Here is a 25,843-nt window from a genome sequence, read left to right as displayed (position 1 = left end):
GTCAAGCTTTTTATGCATAAGTTTGTCCATAATATTTCTAAATTATTCTTCAAATACCTATAGGGTCTCTTATTCCTGATATTAGTAATTTGTGTCTTTCTTATTCTTTGCTGATCAGTCTGGCTAGAGACTTATCAATGTTATTCATGTTCCGAAAGAACCCACTTTTAGTTACATTGAATTACTATTTTGTTTTTCTATTTTCTGTTTTATTGATTTATGCTGTTTGGTATTTCCTTTTCCATTTATTTTAGATTTTAGGTTTAATTTCTTCATTTCTTTCTTTTTCTTTGAGACGGAGTTTTGCTCTTGTTGCCCAGGCTGGAGTGCAATGGCGCAATCTTTGCTCACCACAACCTCTGCCTCCTGGGTTCAAGAGATTCTCCTGCTTCAGCCTCCTGAGTAGCTGGTATTACAGGTGCCTGCCACCACGCCCAGCTAATTTTTTATTTTTAATAGAGACAGGGTTTCTCCATGTTGGTCAGGCTGGTCTCGAACTCCCGACCTCAGGTAATCCACGGGCCTTGGCCTTCCAAAGTGCTGGGATTACAGGCATGAGCCACCATGCCCGGCCTGGTTTAATTTCTTCACTTTTTAGCTGCCTAAGGTGGAAGGTGAGTTCATTGATTTTTTTCGTTTCTAATATAGACATTTTAGTGCTATAAATATTCCTCTGCTGCATCCTATGCATTTTTATATGCTGTGTTTTTAGTTTAAAATACTTTATAATTCTCTTTAAAAATTTCTCCTTTGACCCATAGGTTATTCAGAAGCCTTTTCTTTAGTTTCCAAATGTTTGGAGATTTCCAGATATATTTATGTTATTGTCATCTAATTTAATTTCGTTGCATTCAAAGAACATTGAGACTACTTATAATTTTTATTCTTGATGGATTGATTCTTTTATCATTCAAAAATATTCTTTTTCTTTAGTAACAATCTTTGGCTATTTTGTTTAATATTTGTATAGCCACTCCAGGTTTGTTATGGTTACTATTAGTATGGTATATAATTTGTATTCTTTTACATTTAACCAATTTCTATTCTATATTCAAATTTGATTTTTTGTAGCAGTATATAGTTGGGTCTTGCTTTTTTATCCAATCTGACAATAGCTGCCTTTTAATTGGGTGTTTGGGCCATTTACATTTAATGTGATTATTAGTATGGTTGGGTTTAATCTACCATATTGCTACTTATTTTTAAAATCTGTCTCAACTATTCTTTGTCCCCTTTTCTCCTTTTCTGCCTTCTTTTTCTATTAATTGAGTATTCTTTACTATTACATTGTGTTTACTTTGTTGGTTTATTACTGATAACTGGGTTTTCTTGTTGTTTTCTTTTTTTTTTTAGATGGAGTCTCACTCTGTTGTCCAGGCTGGAGTGCAGTGGTGCGATCTCAGCTCACTGCAGCCTCCACCTCCCAGGTTCAAGAGATTTTCCTGCCTCAGCCTCCCAAGTAGTTGGGATTACAGGTATGCACCACCACACCCAGCTAATTTCTGTATTTTTAGTAGAGACGGGGTTTTGACATGTTGGCCAGGCTGGTCTCAAACTCCTGACCTCAGGTGACCTGCCTGCTTCAGACTCCTGAAGTTCTGGGATAACAGGCGTGAGCCACCATGGCCAGCCTGTTTTCTTTTCTTTTTCTTCTCTGTCTTTTTTGAAACAGGGTTTCACTCTGTCAACCAGGCTGAAGTGCAGTGGCACCATCTCGGCTCACTGCAACTTCTGCCTCTCAAGTTCAAGTAACTCCCCTGCCTCAGTCTCCTGAGTAGCTGGGACTACAGGCACGTGCCACCACGCCTGGATAATTTTTTTTTTTTTTTTAAAGTAGAAATGGGGTTTCACCATATTGGCCAGGCTGGTCTTGAACTCTTGGCCTCAAGTGATCTACCCATCTTGGCCTCCCAAAGTGCTGAGATTGCAGGTGTGAGCCACCATGCCGGCCTTCTTGTCTTTTACTGGTTTCTTTAGGTTTATAATACAGATCTTTAACTTGTCACAGTCTGTCTTCATTTAATATTTTATTACTTCATGTATTATATAAGAAATTTACATCAGTGTATTTTTTTCCTTCCTGGCCATTGTGATATTATTTTCATACATTTTACTTCTACAGTGTTGCTATTATTTTTGCTTTAAATGTAGAGGATGCCACCACTGAATTTCTTAGTGATGTTGATGCCTCTGTCACTACTCATTTCTGATGGCCTTGGTGAATGGTGGGTGGGTCCCCTGGGCCCTCTGAGGGAACACAATCCTTTGCAAGATGTCTCCTGGCCCCTCATAATATGTCAACCCCAGCACGCCCATTTCCCTGAGCCTTTTAATTCTTTCCTCTATCATGCAGCATAGGAATTCAGCCATTTCAACTGTACTTAGCATAAGTCATCACTTCTTCCAGATGTTTGGAGCCACTAAGCCAGTTTGCACCAGCTCTCAGGATCCTCACCTGGGTGTTAAATCTCGTATCAAAAAAGAATGGCCCCAAGTCAATAAATTCTTCATTGTTTAGGCTCCTGTTACGGCTTCCTTGATTAAGCACCCTCAAATCCACTCCCAGAGTTCTCCCGTGATCCTGCTGTCACATGATCCTAGTTTTTCGGATCCTTTGGACTATAGTCTCTTTATTTCTTTATCAGATATGGCACATCCCCAACTGAGTTACACTGCATCTTAACATGACATCAGCCTGGAGGCCAAGAGAAGAGGCAGAAATAAATCCTGAGTAGGGCCCCTGCTGCAGGGGAGAGAATTCTTCAGTGTCTTCCCATATGGGATAGGAGGTGGGGAGAGAAGTTACTGGATCTTAATAGGAAGGAGGCCAGGCCTGTCTATGGGCTCTGAGGGTCCAGAGGAGTTTGGAAGTCAAAATGTTTGAGGGCATCCACCCAGATGTACCCAATCCATATTGCCTGGGATAATATGGGATGAGGATGGGTTCAAGGCAGCTGGACGGTAAGTGATTCAACCCCAAATCCCTAATTTACTGACTGCTTTTTTTTTTTAAGAGATGGGGTCTTACTGTGTCATTCAAGCTGAAGTCCAGTGACACAATCATAGCTCACCGCAGCCTTGAACTCCTGGGCTCAGGCAACAAGCAGTACAGAAAGCCTGCATTTAAACACTGGTGACACAGAGACCATCACTGGCTGCATTACATCAGCACCAGTGATACAGACGACTGTCACTTTTCTTCTTCTCTCTCTGCTCCAACTCTGAGGGATCAAGCAACTCCCCAGTTCGGGGAAGGAAGGGAAGGAAGGTGAGAGATGGACAGTGCCTGCTCTGCAGGCGTAAGTAAGGCCTGCGCTGCACCCAGGGGAGAAGCTTTGAGCTGGATGTGAGGTTGAGGTTTCTATTTAGATTCTACTTGTCTCCTGAGTTCAGAAAATGAGGCAGAGTTGTCAAAATGGGATTAATCAGCACAAGCGACAGGAAAGCTAATGGGATTTGCTTGAGGTTATTTTAAGGGACAAAGGCTGAGGAGCCATCAGAGTGTGTATAAAGGCAGAGAAGGTTCAGGCTGAGTTAACAGCGCTGTGGCTGGCGGCAGCACGCATTTGCTCCTGGCCACAAGAGGAGCGTGGAGCCCCGTGTGAGCAGAGGCTGGGCCACCCCCGGAACCAGCTCTGCCAGAGGGTTCCAGCAAAAACTGTGAAGTCCCCTCTCACTCTGATGCATGTAGAGAGGCCTGGAAAGTTTGCCCAACCACACAGAGAATGTTTGAAGCCTTCTGTGACCAGGAGCTACCTCCCAAGGCAGCCTCATCTATTTTTGGACATCATATTAGAAAGTTTTCCTAAACTGGCTTGAAATGTTTCCCTATTTTTGCACCTACAGCCTTGCAGATCAAGTCCACTCCCTTTGGACATTGAAACACAGAGAACATGGCCTCCTCAAATTTATTCTCTGCTCCAGAAGGTCACGGCCACAGCCTCCTCTCTCCTTCACCACCTTAGGTGCAACAGCAGTCAGGTAGAGTCGGTGCTGTGTGATCGCACTTATTTAACATTTATTTTGAGTTAGGGTGTGAGTGCTGGGGCAGGTGGCTAACCATCCCCTGTCTTCTGTGGTGGCGTGAGAGAGAAGCAGGAATGCCCCGTGCAGGTTGGGGATCAGCAAACAGTCTAGACCATCTTCTCTCTTGTATCCCGTTTGGAGAGTCCCTGGGTCAGGGGCCAGTCCATCCTGCAGCATTGAAGGGCGTGAGGAATGAGCAGGGCTGTGGGGCTCACAGAGCAGGCAGCCCTGGGGAGAAGCGGCCAGGGAATGTGCAAAAGTGATCAAGTCATAGGACAGGGTGGACCCAGCCCCAACCTGGGGGAGAGGAGAGGGGGATGTGCTGGAGCCTGGAGGTCCATGTCTGGCAGCCTTGGGAGATGGATAGGGTTTCCCAGGCTGGACAGCATGGGCGGGGGGTTCATTCCATGGTGAGCTCTCCCTGCTCCGTGTCATCCAAGTTTGTACGGGAGGCCACCAGGGCCCTTCATTCGGCTACATCGATGGACAACATGGCCTTGATTGCAGGGAACTTGTTGCAGGAGAAGTCGGCGAGCAGTTGCTTGGTGCCACTCCGGGTGGGCAGGATCTCAAAACGGACCCGGGACCGCTCCTTGGGCTGTAGGGTTGGCACGCTGATGGGGAGGGCACAGATCAGTGTTGATATGAGACACACGGACCTTGGGCTAGACGGGCCTCCTGTGACCTCCTGTCCTGTTCTGATGGAGGCTGGGCAAGGCCACTGCTTCTTTAGCTACCTCTAGCTGTCTCTCTGGGTTACGGGGCCCCTCCAGCCCTGGAACACTTCAGCAGGGGAAGCGGGAGGGGATCCCATGATCTCCCAAATATTCTAAGCCCTGAAGGCCAGCTCTTAGCTCTGGTGACCTGGACTTCTCAGGAGTTCAAGTTTGGTGAACCCCCAAACCAAATGCAAAAGCAGATTCTAGAGTTCCAAGACCCCCAAAAGAGTAAAGAACCCAAGGTCAGAGGGAGCACTGTCTGTCCCACCCAGGGGATCTGGAGGGCCCCCCGCCCCCTCCCGCCCTCCCGCACCGGCCACTTAGGCCCAGGACTCACTCGATCTTCAGGTTACCCAACAGCAGGCCGCTTCCCTCCACCATCAGCACGCAGTCCCTCACCGGCTCATCCAGTGGATTGGAGAAGAGCATCTGCACGTTCACAGGCTTCCGCACACGAGCCTCGTTCAGTACCTACGGGGGAGAGGGGCTGCAGAGTCAGGACTCCAGCTGCTCAGCCCCTGCCTGCACCTTGGTGAGGGCTGGGCAGGGTGACTGAGTGAGGGGGGTGATGTCACTGAGGATGAAGAAGGGGAGACCATTTAGCCCTCCTAGGTGCCAGGCACATTGTGTCTGACGCCCCCTGCCCCCCAATACACAGGATGGTCCCAGGACATTATCCTGTGCTGTGGATGAGAACCTCAGCTTTGAGGGGGAAGGGGCCCCCTGCAGCAGCCAACAACACTGTTACTTCCCTGCCCCGACTCCAGTTCAGACCCTGCTTCCCAGGACAGCCCAACCTCACTGTGGGCTCTGTGAGGGTCAGGACATTTTTCATGCTGAATTTATTTTTTGCAAGGACAGGGTCTTGCTGTGTTGCCCAGGCTGGCTTCGAACTCCTGGCCTCAAGTGATCTTCCTGCCTTGGCCTCCCAAAGCACTGGGATTACAGATGTGAGTCACTGTGCCCAGCCACTTGCTGGATTTAATATTACTTTCCTTGGCTTTCCTGCTTATGGGTCCTGTTTCTTCCCTTAAAGTTTGAACCTCCGTCTCTGGGAGGCCCCACAGGTGTTGAAAAGGGCAGCCCCAGGCCCTACAGCTGCTCACACCCTGGCTCACACTGTAGCTCCTTTAACTCTTTTTCCAGGAGTTGGGTCCCCCCAGCTCAACCCAGGCTACTCTCCTCTGCTGGCACCCCAGTCTACCAATGTCCTTCTAAACTTCTAGAGCCCAGAGGTTCCCTGTGCACCATTTATAGTCTGAGCGGAGCTCTAATACCACACGGTCCTTGCTCAGGGATCAGAACAGGTGAAGGCTGGGTTTGGGGTCAGAAAAGCAATTTGGACTATTTATTCAGACCAAAAGATGAAAGCTGTTGTGTTTCTGCCAAGAAACAGCCGTAATTCATTCTGGGCAGACAAGTCATCTCTTTGCGCCTCAACTTCCTCATCTGATAAAGAAGGACAATCATCTCTTCCCTCCCAGAAGGGGTCAAATGAGATCAAGGATGGGGAAGAAAGCATTTTGGACATAGAAATGGACATTTTATGGCTATTGGATTTCTTCTTCTTTTGAGGATGACTGGAGGTTGCTGGGTTTTGTTGTTGTTGTTGTGTTTTGTTTTTCTTGTCACTAATCCTCAGAGCAACCATTTTACAGTGACAGAGCTGAGGTTCAGGCTGATTCAATAACCTGGAACATTCACACACAAGGAAACAGCAGAGCCCAGCTGGATCTAAAGCCTCTGCTGTTTCTGATAGGTCTGCAATACCTCCCAGTAATTTGTGAATAATTGAAGCATTTTAGACATCATGGTCTATATTTTCATTTCTTCCATGAAACTCATTTAAGTGTATGACATAATTTGAAGAGTGCAGCATAATTTTATGCTATTGGGTTATAACAAAGCTATACAGATGTTGCCACATTTTTCATGGTGATATTTAATTTGAGATTTCCATGCTTTTTTTTCTTTTTTTAATGCCGCTTGCCACTCTCTCCTATTGACCCAACTCTGTAAATGTGCCCAGAGGAAAGGATAAAAGCCACTAAAAACCTGAGTTTGCTTGTCACAGATGATGGATCAATTGGGAGGGCATCACCCTTTGGAAACAATGTTCAGATTGTTTTTGGCCTGGTTTTGTGGTCTAAGGTCCTCAGTGCTAATTGCCAGTCAGTACCAGGTTAGATAATGGGGTTTTACCCAAATTATTATCTTTTCACAGAGATCACCTTCTCCAGTTTAAAAATCCGTGCTCTGCTCTGAGTGAGCTAGGCATTGATCCGTTCAATAGAGACAAGAATGTCTCGATTAGGTGAAGGCTTAGGTGGAGGAAAGAACGTGGCCTCGAAGAAGGAAGATCAGGAGTCATTTAAAAAGATTAAATTTTTAAAAAGAGTCAGTGATGGCACATTTCTAGCCTTATATATTCTGATTTCCTTTCTAAAGATATTGTAGTATCTTAAAGATAAGTAGACTTGCCCTGGAAATCTGGAAGATGTATAGCAAAAGTGTTGAATAAAAGATAATGCTGGAAGAAGGTTTGAGGATACTGGATAAGGGAATATAATGGGGAATACACTGGGGAAAAACACTAATTTTTTTTTTTTTTTTTGACAGAGTCTCACTCTGTCAGCCAGGCTGGAGTGCAGTCTCGGCTCACTGCAACCGCTGCCTCTCGGGTTCAAGCAATTCTCCTGCCTCAGCCTCCCAAGTAGCTGGGATTATAGGTGCCTGCCACCATGCCTGGCTAATTTTTTATATTTTTAGTAGAGACGGGGTTTCCCCATGTTGGCCAGGCTGGTCTCGAACTCCTGACCTCAGGTGCTCCACCCGCCTCGGCTTCCCAAAGTGCTGGGATTGCAAGAGTGAGCCACCGCGCCTGGCCAAAAACTAACTTCTTTTAAACACTGATCACTTTAGTAAAGAATGTTCTCATAACTGAACTGGCAGCCACCCAGTATCATTTTCTAGCCTCAGGAGTTGGAATGGGCACTCTGCTGTCCACCATGTCTAGAGAGATGGGGAGTGTTTCTCAGAAATGTCTTGTGAAGCAGGAGAGGCTGTCGCACGCAGGGCACAAGCCTGGACTGACTTTCCTGTGCAGGGAAGAATGCAAGTCCAGAGCCAAGGGGATCTGTTCCAGTCCTGCCCCGAGGAAGGGGCTATTTCTCTTTTACAAATAGTGGCTATCCACTAAGACATTGTGCTAAGGGAGACAGTGATGAACTCAGAACAGAGGTAATGCCTGCCCTCATGGAGTTTACGGTTGGGTAGGGATTCACAACCAAATAATTGCACAAAGAAAGATAATATTCCAGCTGGGACAAATGCCTTGAAGGAAAAGGACAGAATGTTCTGAGGGTGTATAATTGAGATGAATTTGGGAGCCTAATTTGGGAGCTCAGGAAAGGCTTCCCTGAGGAAATGACACTCTGCAAGGGAAGTAATTTATTGTCCCAGTGACAGAGTTGGAGCAACTGAGACTCAGATTAAGGGACCTGCTCAGTGTCACCACTGATCAATGGAGGGGTTTAGATACAATGCCAGATCCATTTGGTTACATGGCCCAAGGCCTGAATGACTGCCCGTCTCAGCCCCCAGACTGGCTGCCCAGTCACTGACTCTCTAGCCCCTAAGGTAGGGGACCAACTCCCCCATCCTGAAGCACAGTCCAAACTAACCAGGACAGTAAAAGGGTGCAATTGCAGGCCAGCTGTGTGGGAGAACCGGGCCCCACATCAGAGCCAGCATCCTAGATCCCCCTGCCCTTTCTGAGGTCAGGAACGCCTGCAGCCAGCTTACAGCTTAAGGAGGGGCGGGCCAGGGCAGCCGTGATTATCTGGCTCTTCCTGGTTTCTGGGGCTTGGGAAACCTGTGGCATTGTGATTGTACAGGGAAAGGCAATTTCTATCTAGACAACTGGGGCAGACGGTGGGTACAGCAGATGAGAGAGGGCAGGGCCTGGCCCATGAGGCTCTTGATTGGGCCCCAAGGGAAAACCTCATGTTCTCTGTCCGTTTGTCTGCCTGTCCTTGTCCAGCCTTTTACCCTTCAGACCTATACTCCCTGGTTCCAGCACCCTTCACCCTGGGCTGTGGGGATCAGGCACAGGGGCTACAGGGTGAGGGACAGGCTTGGAGTCCGCACAGGTGCTCCTACCAGTGCTGAGGAAGACACAGAGTGGCACGAGGGGCCTCCCACAGACCTGCAAGCCCCACCTTCCTGGGCTCCTGAGAAGGAGCCTGGGGGTGAATGCTGCAAAGTAAAGGAAGCCCTATGAGCAGAGAAAGAGGGGTCTTTGTTCTCAGCCACTTTGAAGATGCTGTTGCTGGCTGGTGATGTACCAGGACGCCTTGGAGGGGCATGGGCTGGGAGTCCCAGGTTCTGAGGCCTAGCCTTGACTCTGGCGGTGGCCAGCTGTTCCCTTCTCTCTGGGCCTTGGTTTACTTGTGTGAAATGAGAGTATAGGAGCACGTGACTAGGCTCCTAAGAGTCCACGATTCTGTAACTCCAGGGTCTAGACAGGGGAGAGATGCTGTGGGTCAGGCCTGTTTCGGATCTGTCCATGACAGAGGGCTGGGCTGTGGCCCTGACACATCAGCTGGCTGTGTGTGAGACCCACACCTGTGCCTGTCTGTGATTCTCAAGCCTGGCATGGCCCAGAACACAGCAGATGCTCAGTAGCTGAGTGAGAAGGGAATGAGCTGAAAAGAGTCCGTCCAGGCCCCTCCTCAGCTGATGCCCCCAGTGGTTCTGAACTAGAATCTGAGAAGCAGCCAGGCAAATGCACGCGTTTATCTCACCAGACAGGGAGCAGGAACACGGGCCTGAGTGGGAGCTCTTGGCTATTTGGCAGAGGCTGGACCGAAGCTGGGCCCAGTTCTCTGCCCCTCCCAGCAAGAAAAAACTCTCCTTTGCCGTCTGGGAGAGCTGTGGCTCACAGGGACAGTGGGGCTCCTGGGAGCTGGGCTGGCTGGGGGCAGAACCCCCTCCCACAGGATGGGGAACCCCATTACCTCCAGGGTCAAGGTGGGGTTGTCCAGGATGACGTCCCGCTCCACCACCACCTCAGACTCATCTGGGACCTTGCACACCGCTGTGATCCGGATCATGTTGTCTGACTTCAGGTACTTCTCATACTGAGCGTACGAGATCTTTATGGGATGCTCTGCCTCTGGAAGGAGAAGCCAGGGAATCCGAGTGAGGGGGAGTGGGGATGGCTTCTGAACCTTCCTCAGAACAGATGCCAAGCCAAGGCAGGGTGAGCTGGTGGGAGGATCTGCAGCCCCAGGCTTGACTGAGCCCTCCTTGGGCCAGGTCCTGTGGGAAGCGTCCCCTGGTCAGGGTGGGCTCCAGAGCAGGGGGCAAGGAGGCCCCAGGACTCTCTCTGGCTGGGCAGATTCCCAGGAGGATGGGCTCACAGGGGCTAAAGATACCGCTGCTTCCTCCCCACTCCGAAAAATGTTGGAGGGCAAGTGTCCTTTTTTTTTTTATTTTTTAAATTATTTGTAGAGATGGGGTCTCTCTATGTTGTCCGGGCTGGTCTCAAACTCCTGGACTCAAGTGATCCTCCCGCCTTGGCCTCCCAAAGTGTTGGGATTACAGGCGTGAGCACTGCTCCCAGCCACAAGTGTCCTTCTGAGGGGCAGTGGAAGAATACAAATGCCACCTGATTGCCAACAACAGTAGCAATCATGACAGTAACACAATAATAGGTAGGAAGGGAAGCCAGGGTATTGGCTAAACAAACGCTTAGGATCCTCCCCGTCACCTAATAGCCTGGGGTTCTACCGCCACAGCATCCCCTTCATTCCTCTGGTCTGGTCTCTAGTTCTTCTAAATCATCCACACGCCAGCCAGACAAAGCTTTGGAAAGCTGTTTTTTGTTTTGTTCTGTTTGGTTTTCTAAATCACTCTTCTTCTGTGTCACATGCCACTTCAAAAATCTTCTGTGGCTCCTCATTGCCTTAGATAAAGTTCAGACCCCTCAACCTGGCCCTGCATCACCTGTCCCTTAAAAGAACCTTCCACACTTCTTGTTCTGCAGACAAAACAGGCACCTTTTCGCCCCCATATTTTGACTCACATGGTTCCCCCAGATGCAAATGCCTCCCCTGGCTTCTCTCCATGCATCCGGCTCCTTCCCCCATGCTTTAAGTGCTCTCTTCTGACCCTGTGAGCCGCGGGGCCCTTTCCCTACCCTGATGGGCTTAGGTGCTCCCTTCCCTCAGGCTGTCATGCTGGGTGGCCTGGGGGTGCCCCAGCACCCACAGTATTACATACTCTTGTAGGTAAGACTGTGAGGAGGAAGCTGCCTCTGCTTTTAGCACTGAAGGAATTTGCCATCCCTGCCCCAAATGTAGAGAGGACAGGCCCTTGCATCAGCTGGTCCAACCCTCACCGTCAGTGACCTCCGAGGTTCAGAAAGGGAGGGAGACTTAACCAGGGTCATCTAGCAACTACTTGGCAGACGACCAGACTCTAAGACCACTACACCTGCCTTCTCTCTCTTTTCCATTCCATTCTGCAAAACGGTTTTTTTTTTCTAACTATTTCCATCCTGTGAATTTTTTTTGATTTCCAAAATTAGCTCTTTTGTCCAGCCATGGTGGCTTATGCCTGTAATCCCAGCACTTTGGGAAGCCAAGGCAGGAAAATTGCTTGAGGCCAGGAGTTTGAGACTAGCCTGGGCAACATAGTGAGACCCTATCTCTACAAAAAACTTTAAAAGTTAGCTGGGCATAATGGCATGCCTGTAGTCCTAGTTACTTGGGACTACAGCTACTTGGGAGGCTGAGGCAGGAGGATTGCTTGAGCCCAGAGTTTGAGGCTGCAGTGAGCTATGACCACTTCAGCCTGGCAGACAGAGCAAGATCCTGTCTAAAAACAAAACAAATAAACAAAAACAAACAAACGAACAAACAAAAAAAGCCTTTCTTTGAGTTTCTAAGGTCAATAACAGCCAGGCAGTTGCTTCTGATATTGAAAAGATTTCTGCTAAAATTCTGCCAGAAGACAGATTGCTAGGGGATGCTGCTTTCTGACAGGTGTGACACCTCTCAGTTTCTCTGGAGACAGAATTCTTTCAAGATGGGCAGTATAATTAATCAGTTTCTATTAGTTCCTTATGTGAAGCAAATAACCACCCTGCCCTGTTAATCCGGCTTGTAAGTCCAAACTTTTCATAACAGCTTGAAGGATTTTACCAATGTGGGCACACCTGCATTCTAATCCTTCCACAGCACAACCTTTATCTGCTCCACCTTGTTCCCTTCCCATCCCTGCTACCCAAGGGCAAGGAGTCGCTGTTCCTCCCAAATGCTCAGACTTCTAAGAAAACCTGTCACTGTTGTCAGGATTCCAGAAGGTCCACCCACCCCGTGGCAGCTGTGGGAGAGCTGTGGGCCAAGGTTTAGGGTCCCGTGGTCATTGCCACCCTCCTGAGGTCAAATTTGAAAAGCAATTTGTTGTGGGAGTGGGGGTGAGGTGGGTAAGAACAATACAACATAGAAAACAGGGGGTGGCTCTGGACTCAGTATCAGGAAACCTAGGACCAAGACTCAGCACTGCCACTACTATCTATGATACTTTATCTCTGAAGCAAGTCACAAATCTCTCCCAGCCTCACTTTCTGCTTCTATAAGATGGATACTGAAAATCTGCCTTTTTTTAGACGGTCAAACTGTGTGAGGTGGTATATACTTGTAAGGGATATTGTGCCATAGCTATGAACTGCCAAAGCCTCCCTCCTTCCTCCCTTGGGGTGTAAAAGGATTTTGGTTGGCACCACCCTGACATTTGGTTGGCATCACTCTGTTCATAGAGACAGCAACTTCCAAAGCATTAATACATGGCTTAACCACAGGGGCCGCTGGCTGCTCCATTCTTAGCTGACTAACCTGGAGCCCAGCAGATACCCTGCAGCCCCAGAAGGCCATTGGCTACCTCGGATTCATGGATCTCCTCCAACTGTGGGATGCGTTACCTTCCTCAGGGTCCAGGGACATTGTGGCAGAGTCCTTCCACACTTCATGTACAAGCGTGCCGTTGTAGATGATGGTCCAGGCTGTCATGTTCACTGTCGCTGTCTTCGTATCCCTGCTCAGGTTTTTGAGCAGTAGGACCAGGTTGACTTCTTTGCCTACTGCCAGCATGCCAGCGACCTTCAACTTCCCGACGATGCTGGGCTCCTGTTCCTCTGTTTCCAAACCCATTGAAGACGTTGCACCAAATGACGCATTGGGTTTAAGTTTCCCCAAAGCCTTTTGGAACACTTGTCTTTCCTGGTCAGAGCCTGTGTGGTGGGAAAAGACAGAAACATGCCAGGGATGTGATGGCAAGCTGGGCAAAGGACAGTACCCTGCCTGGACAGGTGGCCTAGGACTGGTGCTGGCTCCATTGCTGCCCTAGCAGGCATTCGACTTTCGCAGGTCTCCAGCTCGCCTGTCTTAACCGGAGACTCACAGACCAGTTGGTCTCTGGCGCTTTTCTAATCAGCTCTAAATTTCCCAAAATCTGTAGAAAAGCTTTATCAGCACCTGCACACAATTACTATGTGGCTTGATCATTTGCTTGCATTAATTAGGTTAGATTCCATTTTTTTCTGATAAAATGTCTTTTGTGAGACTTAAAAAACAGATAATTTCAAAATAAATCATAAGAACTGAGCTGAAAAAGATTAGAATACATTCATAAGCCAAAAAACAAGGTGATGATTTAGAACTGACTTAATTAAAAAAATTTTTTTGGTAAACCATGTTCTTCTGCCTTGTTTCTAAAGGTGCTTTGAGAGTCAAGGAGTGACATTTTGATCCGTGCCGGTTGACAAGGACTTCCCATGGTCGGTGTGGTTCCAAGTTATGACTAGTTGAAATTGTCCAGAGATTTCAGTTTTCAAAACTGCAAAGGCTGGATAAAAAGATGGGGTTTTTGACTCTGACTCAGGCTATGGGCGCTGCTGAGTGTGATGGCATAAGTAGCCCACAGAGAATGACAGGGATGTACCTGAAAATGGCTCTCAGGGCACACAGAGCTGAGTAACCGACTGCAAGCCTCTGAGCCAGGGCTGACTGAGCCGTTCACAAAAGGCTTGACCTGAAGATAGATCTAGGAGAAGGTGTTGACCTTCCAGGAACACAGGTACACAAGGAAGAGTGACCATGTTGACGTCTGCAGACCACACTTACATTCTCCCACCTTCCCCAACAACCTGTGAAATGCTTAAGGCACTGGATGACTTTCTTTTCTTTTTTCTTTTTCTCTCTCTCTTTTTTTTTTTTTTTTTGTGGCAGGGTCTCACTCTGTCACCCAAGCTGGAGTGCAGTGGCATGATCTCAACTCACTGCAACATCCACCTCCTGGGTTCAAGAGGTTCTCCTGCTTCAGCCTCCCGAGTAGCTGGGATTACAGGCGCCCGCCACCAAGCCCAGCTAATTTTTGCCTTTTTGGTAGAGACAGGGTTTCACCATGTTGGCCAGGCTGGTCTCAAACTCCTGACCTCAGGTGATCCGCTCACCTTGGCCTCTCAAAGTGCTGGGATTACAGGCATGAACCACTGCACCTGGCCCAGATGACTTATTGTAAGCATTTTACGATACAGCAAGCCCCTTCCCATAAATTACATGTGATTTGCAGAGACTTCAGAGGCCAACTCGTCCTTGCCTATCAAGTTAAGGCCCTAAGAAGAGACACAACTTGTCCAGACCACTCTGAGATGGACTGGGCCAGTCATCTGCAGAGGCAGAGAGGGGGCCAGTTCCCTGGTGTCTGGACCCCTGGTCTAAGTTTCCTCCCACACACCCTGCTAAAAAGAAGGCAGGCAGCCAGATTACCTAAGCTGGTAGTTCCTGGTGGGCTGGGTTCCTTTTGATGCCTTCCCATCCTCTAGTCCAGCTGTAAGTTCAACCCAGAGCTGAAGGCAGTGCACGGATCTGAGCCTTCTGTGCCTGGGACCTTGAAGCAGGTGTGTTTGCACAATGAGGCTCGGAGCCTTGATGCCTATATAGGTCACCTGCTGGGTTTACTCAAGACTAAGCTTCCTCCTGCTGTTTTCTCCCTTTGCTGTTGCTATTGCATCAATACTTAGCAACCTATTTTATGAGCTTTTCCTCCCTGGGGCCCTCAGAGAGAAGCTAGAGTCATTAGGTAAGAAGATCTGGGCAACATCAGGCAGGGTGATCTGTCCTGTCGCGTAAGGGCTGGGGCATTGCTAGGAGTCCTTCGGGGACCCCCTCCCCCACCCCCACAATGGACCTGCCCATTCTCCATTGTTTAGGAGGTTTGGCTGAGACAGCCAGAGATCAAGGTGTGGGGTAAGGTAAGGAACCCCACAGGATCGTACAGTCATGTAAGCAGCGCCTGCAAAATAGTCACCTTGGGAAGTCGTTGTTCCAGTGAGGCTATAGAGGTTCAAATTGATAAAGATCACCACTATTTATCAAGTCTTGACTATATGCCAGGCATTGCACTTGGCACTTTGTATACCTTAGCTCATTTAAATCCCGCTGAAGACAGGCATTGCTCTTCTCATTCTTCGGGTGAGGAAGCGAGGGCTCAGAGATCAGAGGAAACTTGCTCGAGGTCACACAATTATGGCTGGTAGGGCTAGAGTTCACCTTCCGCCCCCGAGTTTTTGCTCCCTGGCCCCCTATGCTTGTTTCTACGTCATAACATTGTTGAAAATACTTGTCCTACATCCCCACACCTCCAGCCCATCTACAGTGTCCTCTGTTGCATCCCCAAGGCCCAGCATGAAGCAGGCACTCAGTATGGGGCTCAGAATATGTTTATTGACTGAGCAAAGGTCTATCTGAGCTCAGTCCTGGGAATGACCTGCAGAGGAAGACTGGGGCCAAGTTGAGGCCACCAATCTCATAACCCTAAAATTGTGCCTCCAAATGTTCACAAATACCAGCACCTGGGGGGGCACCCACTTGGACTTGAAGTCAGACCCCATCACCTGCGCTCAGCTTTCCTTTTTTGTAAACTCGGCCAACACCAATAGCCAACCGTCACTTAGAGATTCAGGGCTTACTTTGTGGGTACTGTGTGCACCTTTATGAGGATGCTTTTCTTGACCCCTCAGAACCAACTGTGAAGATCAATGGAATGAGCAATTTCAAAGCATTTTAGAAAGTGTGAAATGTTGACCCCATTTAGGAGTGACTGTGGCCTGCAAGAGCAAGCACTAAATTACTTTTGGCTGTTTCTAAAAATGAACTTTGTCTTCAAACGCAGAACTTTTATCATCATTGAGAATGCTCCAAGAGATGCGCTGCTGGTTTCAAAAGAAACGCTGGGCAGTGAATGTAATTAAGTCGAGGCAGCCTCGCAGCAACTGGCTTTCCAAGGTGACTTTAGGGGGATGAGCAGTGTAGCATGCCTGAGATTTCAGGAGCTCAGGCATTCATACCATGTAATCACACCTCATCTGGCTTCTTGGGAGACCTCCAAATGTGCACAGTGCAAGCTCAAGTCTCTGGGTTTCTTTGTCCCTTTCTTTGTTCAGATGGTTTTCTCCCTGAGTTTCTCGGAGGCTAAGGGAGCAGACTGATGGAGAAATCTCTCCCAAAGCCCTTGGGGGCCTTTCATGGGGGCCATGTCTCTCCCTGTGATGTTCAGTCACGGTGCTGTCACCCTAGCTGTGTAGTTGAGACAGGAACACAGCTGGAGATGGGCTGGGTTGACAGCCACCTGTGCCCTGCAGCAAACTTCCACTGGCACAACGGCTGCCCATGATGGTTTTGTTCCCTCCAGAAACAGTCCTGGGAGGTGGGTGTTAGGTGCTAGGGAGCAATCCTATCATTCAGGCAGAACTGGCTGCCAGTGCGGGGGAGGTGAGGACTTTTCTCCTCTCCAGCCTCAGAGCCATCCTCCCACAATAGAACCTCTCGCGGCACTGCCTCGCCAGCGTCCCTCCTACCTTCTGGGTACTTGTACTTGTCCGTGACGTCCATGCGAGCATTGCTGCCCACCGCCTTGGTGCTGATGTACCTGCCAATGGTGTGACTGTTCACGGAATTCTTCCACGGTTTGCCAGTGGTGTCGTCGTACAGCCAGGTGATGCGGTCGGCATTAACCTCCGCGAAGATAAAGGGCATGTCGAAGTTCAGCTGTACATCACCTTCTCGAACACCAATGACCGAAGCGGGGCCGCACTGGAACACCCCTGGAGGCCAAGATGCAGAGGCTGGATATATGCCAAGGCCGCAGCCTGCCCAGTGCCCGATTCCCCAGGGCCTTCCAGGACCACTGCAAACCCCTGCCTCTGCCCCGCCCAAATTCCTTCACCCCTGACTGTGTGTCCCACTCATTTGGCATTCTGCAGAGACCCTCCTGGGCTATGATTCTCTTGCTGGTCGAACTCAGCCTCTACATAAGACTACACAATTCCGCATTCCGGGTGCCTAATCCATGCTGACCCACTGTCCTTGGTCTGTTTCCTAAGGAGGAAAGTCTTGCTTTCTCGTGCTCAGGGTGGCTGCCTCTTTTCTACCTCTGCAAATCATTCTGGCCTAGAAGCTCATCACCTTCCTATTCCAGGAAGACTTCCCTGAACAGGCAGCCTGCAGGGACCTCTTGTTCCTCTGAGCTCCCAAGCCTGACCATGTCTTCCCTCTTCTTAGCACTCAGCATAGGAAGCTTAGATAGATAGATAGATAGATGTCAGTGACTTTCAACTTTTTTCACCACAACCCCTAGAAAGAAATACATTTGACATCTTGGCACACATATGATACAGAAACAAAAGTTTCACAGGACAATGGTCTTTAGTCTAACTATGTCTTTTTTTTTTTTTTTTTTTTTTTTTTGAGATGCAGTCGCGCTCTGTCGCCCAGTCTGGAGTGCAGTGGTGCAATCTCGACTCATTGCAAGCTCCGCCTCCCGGGTTCACGCCATTCTCCTGCCTCAGCCTCTCTCAGTAGCTGGGACTACAGGCGCCCGCCACCACGCCCGGCTAATTTTTTTTTTGTAATTTTAGTAGAGATGGGGTTTCACCATGTTAGCCAGGATGGTCTCGATCTCCTGACCTCGTGATCCACCCACCTCGGCCTCCCAAAGTGCTGGGATTACAGGCGTGAGCCACTGCGCCCAGCCTAGTCTAACTGTATCTAATGAGCCTTGATAATTTATGTTCTTTTCCCTGCTTTCCGTTCCATTCCATTTCATTTTCTTTTCCTAAGATGATGGACACAGCCCACTAACTAGATTTTATAACCACTAATGGGTTGCAATGAAACTTTTGGAAAATTGTGGCCTAGCAAATGTCTCAGTTACCTCCAAGCCCCCAAATCTAGTAACGTGCACTGATTCTGGTAGAGGAGCTAGGGGTTGGGGGTGCGGGAAGACTTAATTTTTATTGTTAGTCCTTTTAGAATAGTTTGAATTTTTTTCAACTACATGCACATATTACTTCATATATCATATATATATATATATATTTTAGACGGAGTCTTGCTCTGTCTCCCAGGCCGGAGTGCCACGACATGATCTCGGCTCATGGCTTTACCTCCATTTCCTGAGTTCCAGCGATTCTCCCACCTCAGCCTCCCAAGTAGCTGGGATTAAGGCATGTACTATCATGCCCGACTAATTTTGTATTTTTAGTAGAGACAGGGTTTCACCATGTTGGTCAGGCTGGTCTTGAACTCCTGATCTCAAGTGATCCACCCTCCTTGGCCTCCCAAAGTGCTGAGATTACAGGTGTGAGCCACCATGCCCAGCCCCATAAATCACTTTTTAATGTTTCAAAGAACAACTGAAAATGAGGGTAACAGACAAGACTTGCTCTAGAGGTCAGAGAAGGGAAGAGGAAAGGCTCCAGGAGAGCCTGGGACCGAACCCCTGATGGGGCAGGAGACAGAGGGAGGCCAGAGGAGGAAGCAGAGGCCCGGGATACGGATGGCAGAGGCAGCCTGCCTAAGGGGGAGCTTGGTGTGGCAGAGAGAGCTGCTGTGGGTGGTGACCAGTGGAGAATGTGGACCAAACCCCAAGGGCAACAGGTAACCACAAATTTTCTGTGCTGGGAAGGAGAGGCTGCTGCAGTTGGTGAAGGAAAATCATTACTGGCAGAGGAAGGCTGCTCTCTCTGCCCACCTGGCCTGTGCCAAGGCTCTGTGCAGCAACAGTGGCCATTGTGGGTGCAGGGCAGGCACTCATTTAAACAGCAGCCCGAGCCAAGCAAAATTAGCAGGGGAGATCTATTTTTAAACTATTTTTGTTTTAATCCCATCATGCATTCCAGAGGGAGAGGGCTTTGGAGTTACTTCCCTATGCTGCTGTCCATGGCTGTAAATAACTGTGAGGCTCACGACTTAGAACCACACCCAGAGAAGTTACCTTGGCTCCTTTCCTGCGGGGTAGCATCCAACACCTGCCATCCACCGTACGAGGGGCCCAGGTCAGACCTCACAAACCAGCCTTCATTCCAGACATGGAAATTCCTGCAGATAGAACCAGAGACTGCAGCGCTTGCCCAAGACCACACAGCAGATGAGTGGCAAGACAGCACATCTTTGCCCCAACAGTGCAGCATGACAACATGCATCGAGTGAGTTTGCCCTGTGACAGCGGTTATGCTAAGCCCTGGTGAGCATCGTCTCGTGGAAATCCTCACAGCACTGTGAAATAGGTACTATTTTTATGCCTGTTTTATAAAAAGGGAAACTTGGGCTCAGAGAAGTTAAGCATCTAACAATGGCAGGGTCAAAATGTGGACCCATGTATGCCTAACTCAAAAGTCAAAGCCTTGACCAGCATGCACCTTTCTAAGGAGCAGAACGAATCCAGATTGGAGCCAGCCACCCAGGGGCAAACCCACACAGCTTCCTCCCTCTGCCTGGTGGGGTATGCTTCTGTGCTTGGTGTTGGCCGAAAATGAATGGGGTTGCTGCGGGAGTGGCTGACTTACCTAAGAGCCACACCGTCTCTTGGCTGGGATCTGAACTGAAGAATGACACCTGCCAGTCCTCAAACGTTCTTTGTCTTGTGTCTCAATTTGTAAGCCTCAGTCACCACTCACCCCTCACCAGGCACAGCCAGGTAGCCAAGGTCTTACTCATTCTGTCCCCCAATTCTGCCCTCTTCTCTCCTCTCCACTCCCATGGAAACTACAGTCACACTGGTCTTGGCACTTTTCAGTTCAACATGAAGAAAATATAAGTTCAACATAAATCCAAGTTCTAGTCAACGTGGAAAAAAATATTTCTATACTCATGAGGTGGAAAAGATAGTTCTAAGCAGACCACCCATTTCAGAAAGCATAAAGGAAGAGACTCATATATTTGAGTATGTAAAAATATTGAAGTTACATGTAAACAAACAAACAAAAAACCTGTAGTTCTGTTTCTAGTATGGAGGATAAGCTCAAAACAGATGAATCCTTTTGCATATAATGATAAACTGTGGGGAAAAAATGAAAAACTAGAAAAGACACCTGAGCATGATCAAAGCACTATGATTTTAGAGAGGAATCAGAATGTAGAGGAAGCTGCACTTTTTATGAGTTTGCTCTAAGGAAAGGCCACTGTTGGGGTAAAGTACATGGAGCAAGAACTCAACAGGCAGCCCACAGCTTTCTGATCTGAGGAACCAGGAACAGGGCCTGAACCAACCTGGGTTGCTGGAGAGTGAGGGGGGAATTCTGAAAAGAATCAAGGAAGCTGCCCAAACCTCTAGGTGACCCTCAATCATGCATGGATGAGGCAGACCATGAGCCGTTCAGCTGGAGGTAAAAGCCCTGAACTGAGAGCAGAGCCACTGCCTACCGCAAGGGAGACAGTTTGCATGTTGAGTGACCCAAGATAACAGAATTCAGACACATCCAACATCTGGGGTATGAGCCAAAATTACTCAACAAAGAACCAGGAAAATGTGGTTTATCCTCAAGGGAAAAGATAATCCACAGAAACCCACCATAAAATAATCCAGATGTTGGAATTGTCAGACAAAGACTAAAGCAGCTACTAGAGCGAGGCTCAATGAAATAAAGGAAAATATGCTCATAACTAATGAAAAGAGATAAACTTTGGGCAGAGAAATAGAAAATATGAAAAAAAGAACCAAATGGAAAAATTTTAACTGGAAAAAGGACAAATATCTGAAATTAAATGATAAATAAACTTAATAGCAGGATAGAGATGACAGAGGAAAGAGTCAATAAATTTGAAGATAGATGACTAGAAATTATCCAATTTGAAGGCAAAGTGAGACAAATGATTGAAAAAAATCAGTAAAGCAGAGAAAATATATCCAACATACATGCTAGATAGAGATTTACTGTATCAATATTGTAATGTACTTACAAATTGATAAGAGAAAGCATACTTTCCTTGAACTAAGTGATGAAAAAACAAGAAATAGAGAAAGAAAAACATGCCCATAAATAGCAATGAGCAGGCAATTTTTAGAAGAAATACAAATAACCACCAAACATACGAAAATAGTTTTAACCTCAGTACTATTAAAAGAAAATTAAAATGACAAAGAGATAACATGACAGAGATACATAGATGACACCTATTAGACTGACAGAGATTAAAGCATAGGGTGATACTCGTTGTGGTGCTCATTTCCAGGTGGGAAAACAAGCACTGTCATACCCCACTGGTGGGAGCTTAAATTGCTATGACCTTGTGGAAAGCAATTTGGCAATGAATATAAAAACTTGTAAAAATCTACATACTCACTGAGCCTGTAAGTCCACATCAGGGAATTTCTCCCATGGAAAAACTCACGTAAGTGCACATAGATGTATATCTAAAGGTGTCCACCGAGGCATTGTTTGTAATAGCAAAAATGTTGGAGCAAAAGTTCATCAACAAGGGAATTGGCAGATAAATGGTGGCAGAGCCATGGAACGGGATATCAAACAGCTGTCAAAAAGGACAAGCAAAATCAATCTAGTACTTACATGGAGAGACGTCTAAGAGATATCATGAAATAAGAAAACCAGTATGACCAAACATCGTGTGTTCACACTCATAAGTCAAGGCTAAGCTATGAGAATGCAAAGGCATAAGAATGACGCAATGGACTTTGGGGACTCAGAGAGAAAAGGTGGGAAGGGGGTGAGGGATAAAAGACTACAAATTGGGTTCAGGGTATACTGCTCAGGAGATGGGTGCAACAAAATCTCACAAATTGCCACTAAAGAACTTATGTAACCGAATACCACCTGTTCCCCAAAAACCTATGGAAATAAAAAAGGAAAAAGAAAAAAAACCCATGTGTATATATGTAGATGCATGATAAAGCCGTTCATTAAAAAATTATACATAAAACATTGGAGAACGTCTACAATAATTCTATTTTCTTAGATATCCACCATTAACAGTTCGGTGTGTGTGTTATATATATAGTGCATACAAACTAAGTTTTATGTTACTTATTTCTATAATGTTTTTATTTTCTATCATGTGAATTACTCATTACTTCTATAATTAGAAAATATATGTAAGTTGGATGATCATAGCTAACACAGTGTTAATACAGAAAGTTGAGTCCTGTGTTATTGCATATATTAACTTATTTAATCCTTACAACACCCTAAAAGACAGAAATAATTATTATTCCCCATTCAACAACTCTGGAAACTGAGGTTCAGGGAAGTTAAGTGACTTGAGAAGGTCTTACAGTGAGTAATTAAGCAGAGTGGGATTTGAATCCAGGCAGCTGGGGTTAAAAAAGGGAAACAGGTTAACAGTAGATTCCATTTTATGTAACCTGATTTTACATAGGTTCCATTCCATATAACAGAATATGATGCACTTATGATGTATTTGAAATGATCTTATTTTTGAAGATTTTTTAATGACATAGGGAGAATGCTCATGATACAATGTTTAGTAAGAAACACATGACTAAAACTAATGGTGAAGTGATTGGTTTCGAGGTGTGGGAAAAAGTGGGATGTATCTATTATATGCTCTGTCTTCTACTCATGCCTTGTAAAATGTATCATCCCAATTCTGTAAATAACAATAACTTATAGAGAAAAGATGAATGGAAAACTACCAAGTGTTGAAGGTATGTGAATAAGATCAGAAATGATTTTTATTTCTTTATGTATTTTGAATTTTTTAATAATTATTTTTAAAAGGGCATCATAAAAATGATCTCCAGGATCCAGGGAGTCTTTTTGAACAGGCCTTCATGATCGGTTAGAACTCACCAAGGAGAAGGCAAGGGAAGGAGTGTGGGAAGATGGTCCTAGGTGGGTGAAAGGGGAAAGGGAGGGATGAGAAAGTGAATAAGAACACCAAGTTTCACATTCAATTTGCTACTGGCAGAGCACCCAAGGGGAAGGGCAGGCTGGTTAAAAAAAAAAAATTGATAAGTAGCTGTATTTTAATACTTGCTTGCAAGGCAGGAATTTAAGGCAGAGCAGATAACAACTACGTCCTGGTTCCTCCCTCATGCAAAAGCCAGCCACTTCAGTTACACAGAAATATTTGGGATGTGCATCTTTCCATTGCCCAGTGGCGCCATGTGGAAATTCCGGTGTGGGTTTCTGGTTGTGTGCCACACTGTCTCCCACCCCCCAACCTCGGGCTCCACTCCTTTCCTGAGGGTTTCAGGAGCATGAGCTCAGGAGAGGACAGGCTGCAGGCATCAGAACTATCCAAGGCATTTATTGAAAAGTGCAGATTTCCGCTGCTCTCATCTTTCCCCACACAAATTAATTCTCATGCAGTCTTTGACGTTTATAAAACACTGCTCTACAGACACCAACTGAGCTATGCTTACCTTTGAATTCACAGAGTTAGGAGACCTTGCCTAGAAAGTGGCCCCAAACCCCGCCCTTCTGTAGGTAAACTCCCATTTGTCCTCCCAAAGTTTGTTCAGATACTACCTCTGCCAAAAAAGCCTTTCCTGACACGCCAAGAGAGTGCCAACAATACCTCTGTGCTGTCTCTGAATCTTGCAAATAATTCATTGATTTCATTGCTACTCCATCGTTGCCAAGCTTTTAATGTGGCTGTAAACTCCTCTATTCAGTCTCTAAGGCCTAGTTATAAAACAAAACAAACAAACAAAAACCCTCCTCCAGCACAGTTCCTGCATCTTGTTCCTCTTGGTGCCCGGAGTCCAGTGCAGATGTGCATGGAATCATGTTTGCTGAATTGAGTTGTTTCTGGGCTGAAAGCACTCTCTGTCACTTCCTCACTAAGGGCCTAGGAGCCAGTTCAGGATTAGTGGAAGCAGGTATTCAGAGGCAGAGGCCGTGGAGAGATTGCATGAGGAGCCAGGGGCTTGGCTGAGGTGTGGGTGCTGACAGCTGGAGGCACTGCCTGACTTCACCTCCCTGGCAGGGCTGGGCAGTCTCTAGGCACCTTCTACCTCAGAGTTCTGCAAAGTCTACAGGTAGAGTCAGATCTATGACTCTAGAAATTGGGGGATCAAGCCAAATGAATGAAGAAAACAAGCCAGAAAAGTCAAGATAACTTTGGCTAAACTGTTCCAAATCATTCGGCTGCTGCTCGGTGGCTGAATAGGCTCCAGAGACTTCCTTTGCAGTGGCCCCGAAGGAGGACATCTCAAAGAAGCATCCCAAACTAAGCTCCCCCGAAAAGTGTCCTCACTCTGAAGAGAGTGAATACTCCGGAACTGCGTGCCTCTTAAGCCAAAGCATTGGCATGAGCAGAGTGGCTTAGAAAAAAATTTACCCCACTGGCTGCTGTGAATCTGATTAAAAGAAAGGCCTAGAAAATGTCACTGAGGTCCCCTGATCTGGCCCTTTGTTTTACAAGTGGGAAATTGAGGTGTAGCAAAGGCAAGGAACTTACATAATGTTATGCGCTTAGAATGTCTACATGTCTCCCAGTGTTTACCCTTAGACAAGTTACTTCTCTCGGGGCCTTTGTTTTCTCATCCATGAAAAATAAATTGGGGATGAAAATAACAATGCCTACGTCATTTGTGAAGATGAAATGTAAGCACTTATAACAGTACCTGGCACACAACAATTGCTCAACAAATTATTAGTTGCTGCTGTTACTATTACTAAGCACTTCTAATGCTTAATCTCCCTTGATTCTCACATTCTATTACTTTAGGCAAATCTGGGCACGGTTCTAAAGCTTTCAACACTTTTTGGTAACATACAAAGATTCATATCAGAGGTTTTCTGTCCAAACTCCGGTTGCCCTTATAAGAATTTCACGCCAGGCAGAAACTGGCTCTTGGCTTAGCTCTCCCCTGCATGGGATTCAAGGAGGAAGGAACAGCAGGGCTCCCTTGGGAGGGCTAGCTCCCTTATAGAAAGTGGAGTGGGCTGAAGCTCCCGAGAATTTAAACATTTAAGCTGGCAAAGGACTTAAGAAATCATCTAGTCCTAGGCCAACCCTTATATTTCACATAGGAAGAAACTTGGGACCAGGAGGATAAATTGCCTTGCGCAAGCCTCACAGCAATTTGGTAGTAGGGCTGGAGCTAGTGCTTGGGACTCCCTGTCCTCATGCCCTCCAGGGCTGGCTCCCCCAACCATCAGCTGTAGGGAATGGTGTAGGGAGTAACTATCAGCTCCCTTGGCTTTCTGAGAAGGTTCAGAAAAGGGGAGAGGAAGGGAGAGGTGACAAGATCCTCAGGAACAGTCAGAGCTTCTGTGCCTGGCCCCCTCCCGTGAGGCCACAGAAATGACCACGGAGCCACCCTGGAATGTCTCCATCAGCTCGTATTTGTCCCAAAGGTGATGTTAAGCTGATGTGGGGGGCAGTGTGAATCACTAACCAGGAGACCTGGGTTCTAATTCTAAATTTAGCTTAAAAGTCTCACTTTCCTGTTTCCAGGACGCCTTCCTTGAGGATTTCCTCCAAGTTCCCAGTGTCCCTGTCTCAATCACTTGCCTGGGCATCACACACCATGCCATGTTGCTAATTAGCCTCTACTAGTGGCTTCCCCATCCCGTGTCTCCTAACAGCACCATAAAAATGCTTTCAGTGGAGGAACTGAGACTTAAGCTTTCCATGTCCCTGCAGTTCCTAATGTACAGGATAATCACAGAAAGGGTATGCCGAGGGGACCCCCAACTTGTCTCACCAACCATCTCCTTTTGTAGAAGAAACTAAAGTTAGGAGTGGCATAGCCCCAGTGATCAG

At 47.1% G+C, this 25,843-nt stretch overlaps 1 protein-coding gene across 2 annotated transcripts in view; it reads right to left on the bottom strand.

Moving 5' to 3' along the window:
- Positions 1-3,994: 3,994 nt before the first annotated feature.
- TGM3 (transglutaminase 3) overlaps positions 3,995-25,843 on the bottom strand; it is an 82,932-nt gene continuing 61,083 nt past the window's right edge. For both annotated transcript variants that reach the window (XM_055372421.2, XM_031004907.3), the window contains exons 8-13: positions 19,086-19,189; positions 16,669-16,914; positions 12,733-13,041; positions 9,764-9,921; positions 5,083-5,216; positions 3,995-4,640 (exon numbers count right to left, since the gene is read on the bottom strand). In XM_055372421.2, the coding sequence (XP_055228396.2) occupies positions 4,493-4,640; positions 5,083-5,216; positions 9,764-9,921; positions 12,733-13,041; positions 16,669-16,914; positions 19,086-19,189 (1,099 nt within the window). In that variant the 3' untranslated portion in view covers positions 3,995-4,492. The remainder of the gene's footprint in view (positions 4,641-5,082; positions 5,217-9,763; positions 9,922-12,732; positions 13,042-16,668; positions 16,915-19,085; positions 19,190-25,843) is intronic.

Source organism: Gorilla gorilla, chromosome 21 (genome assembly GCF_029281585.2).
Source record: "Gorilla gorilla gorilla isolate KB3781 chromosome 21, NHGRI_mGorGor1-v2.1_pri, whole genome shotgun sequence".
In the NCBI taxonomy this organism is placed as follows: Eukaryota; Metazoa; Chordata; class Mammalia; order Primates; family Hominidae; genus Gorilla; species Gorilla gorilla.
This window is presented reverse-complemented; position numbering and strand designations above follow the sequence as displayed.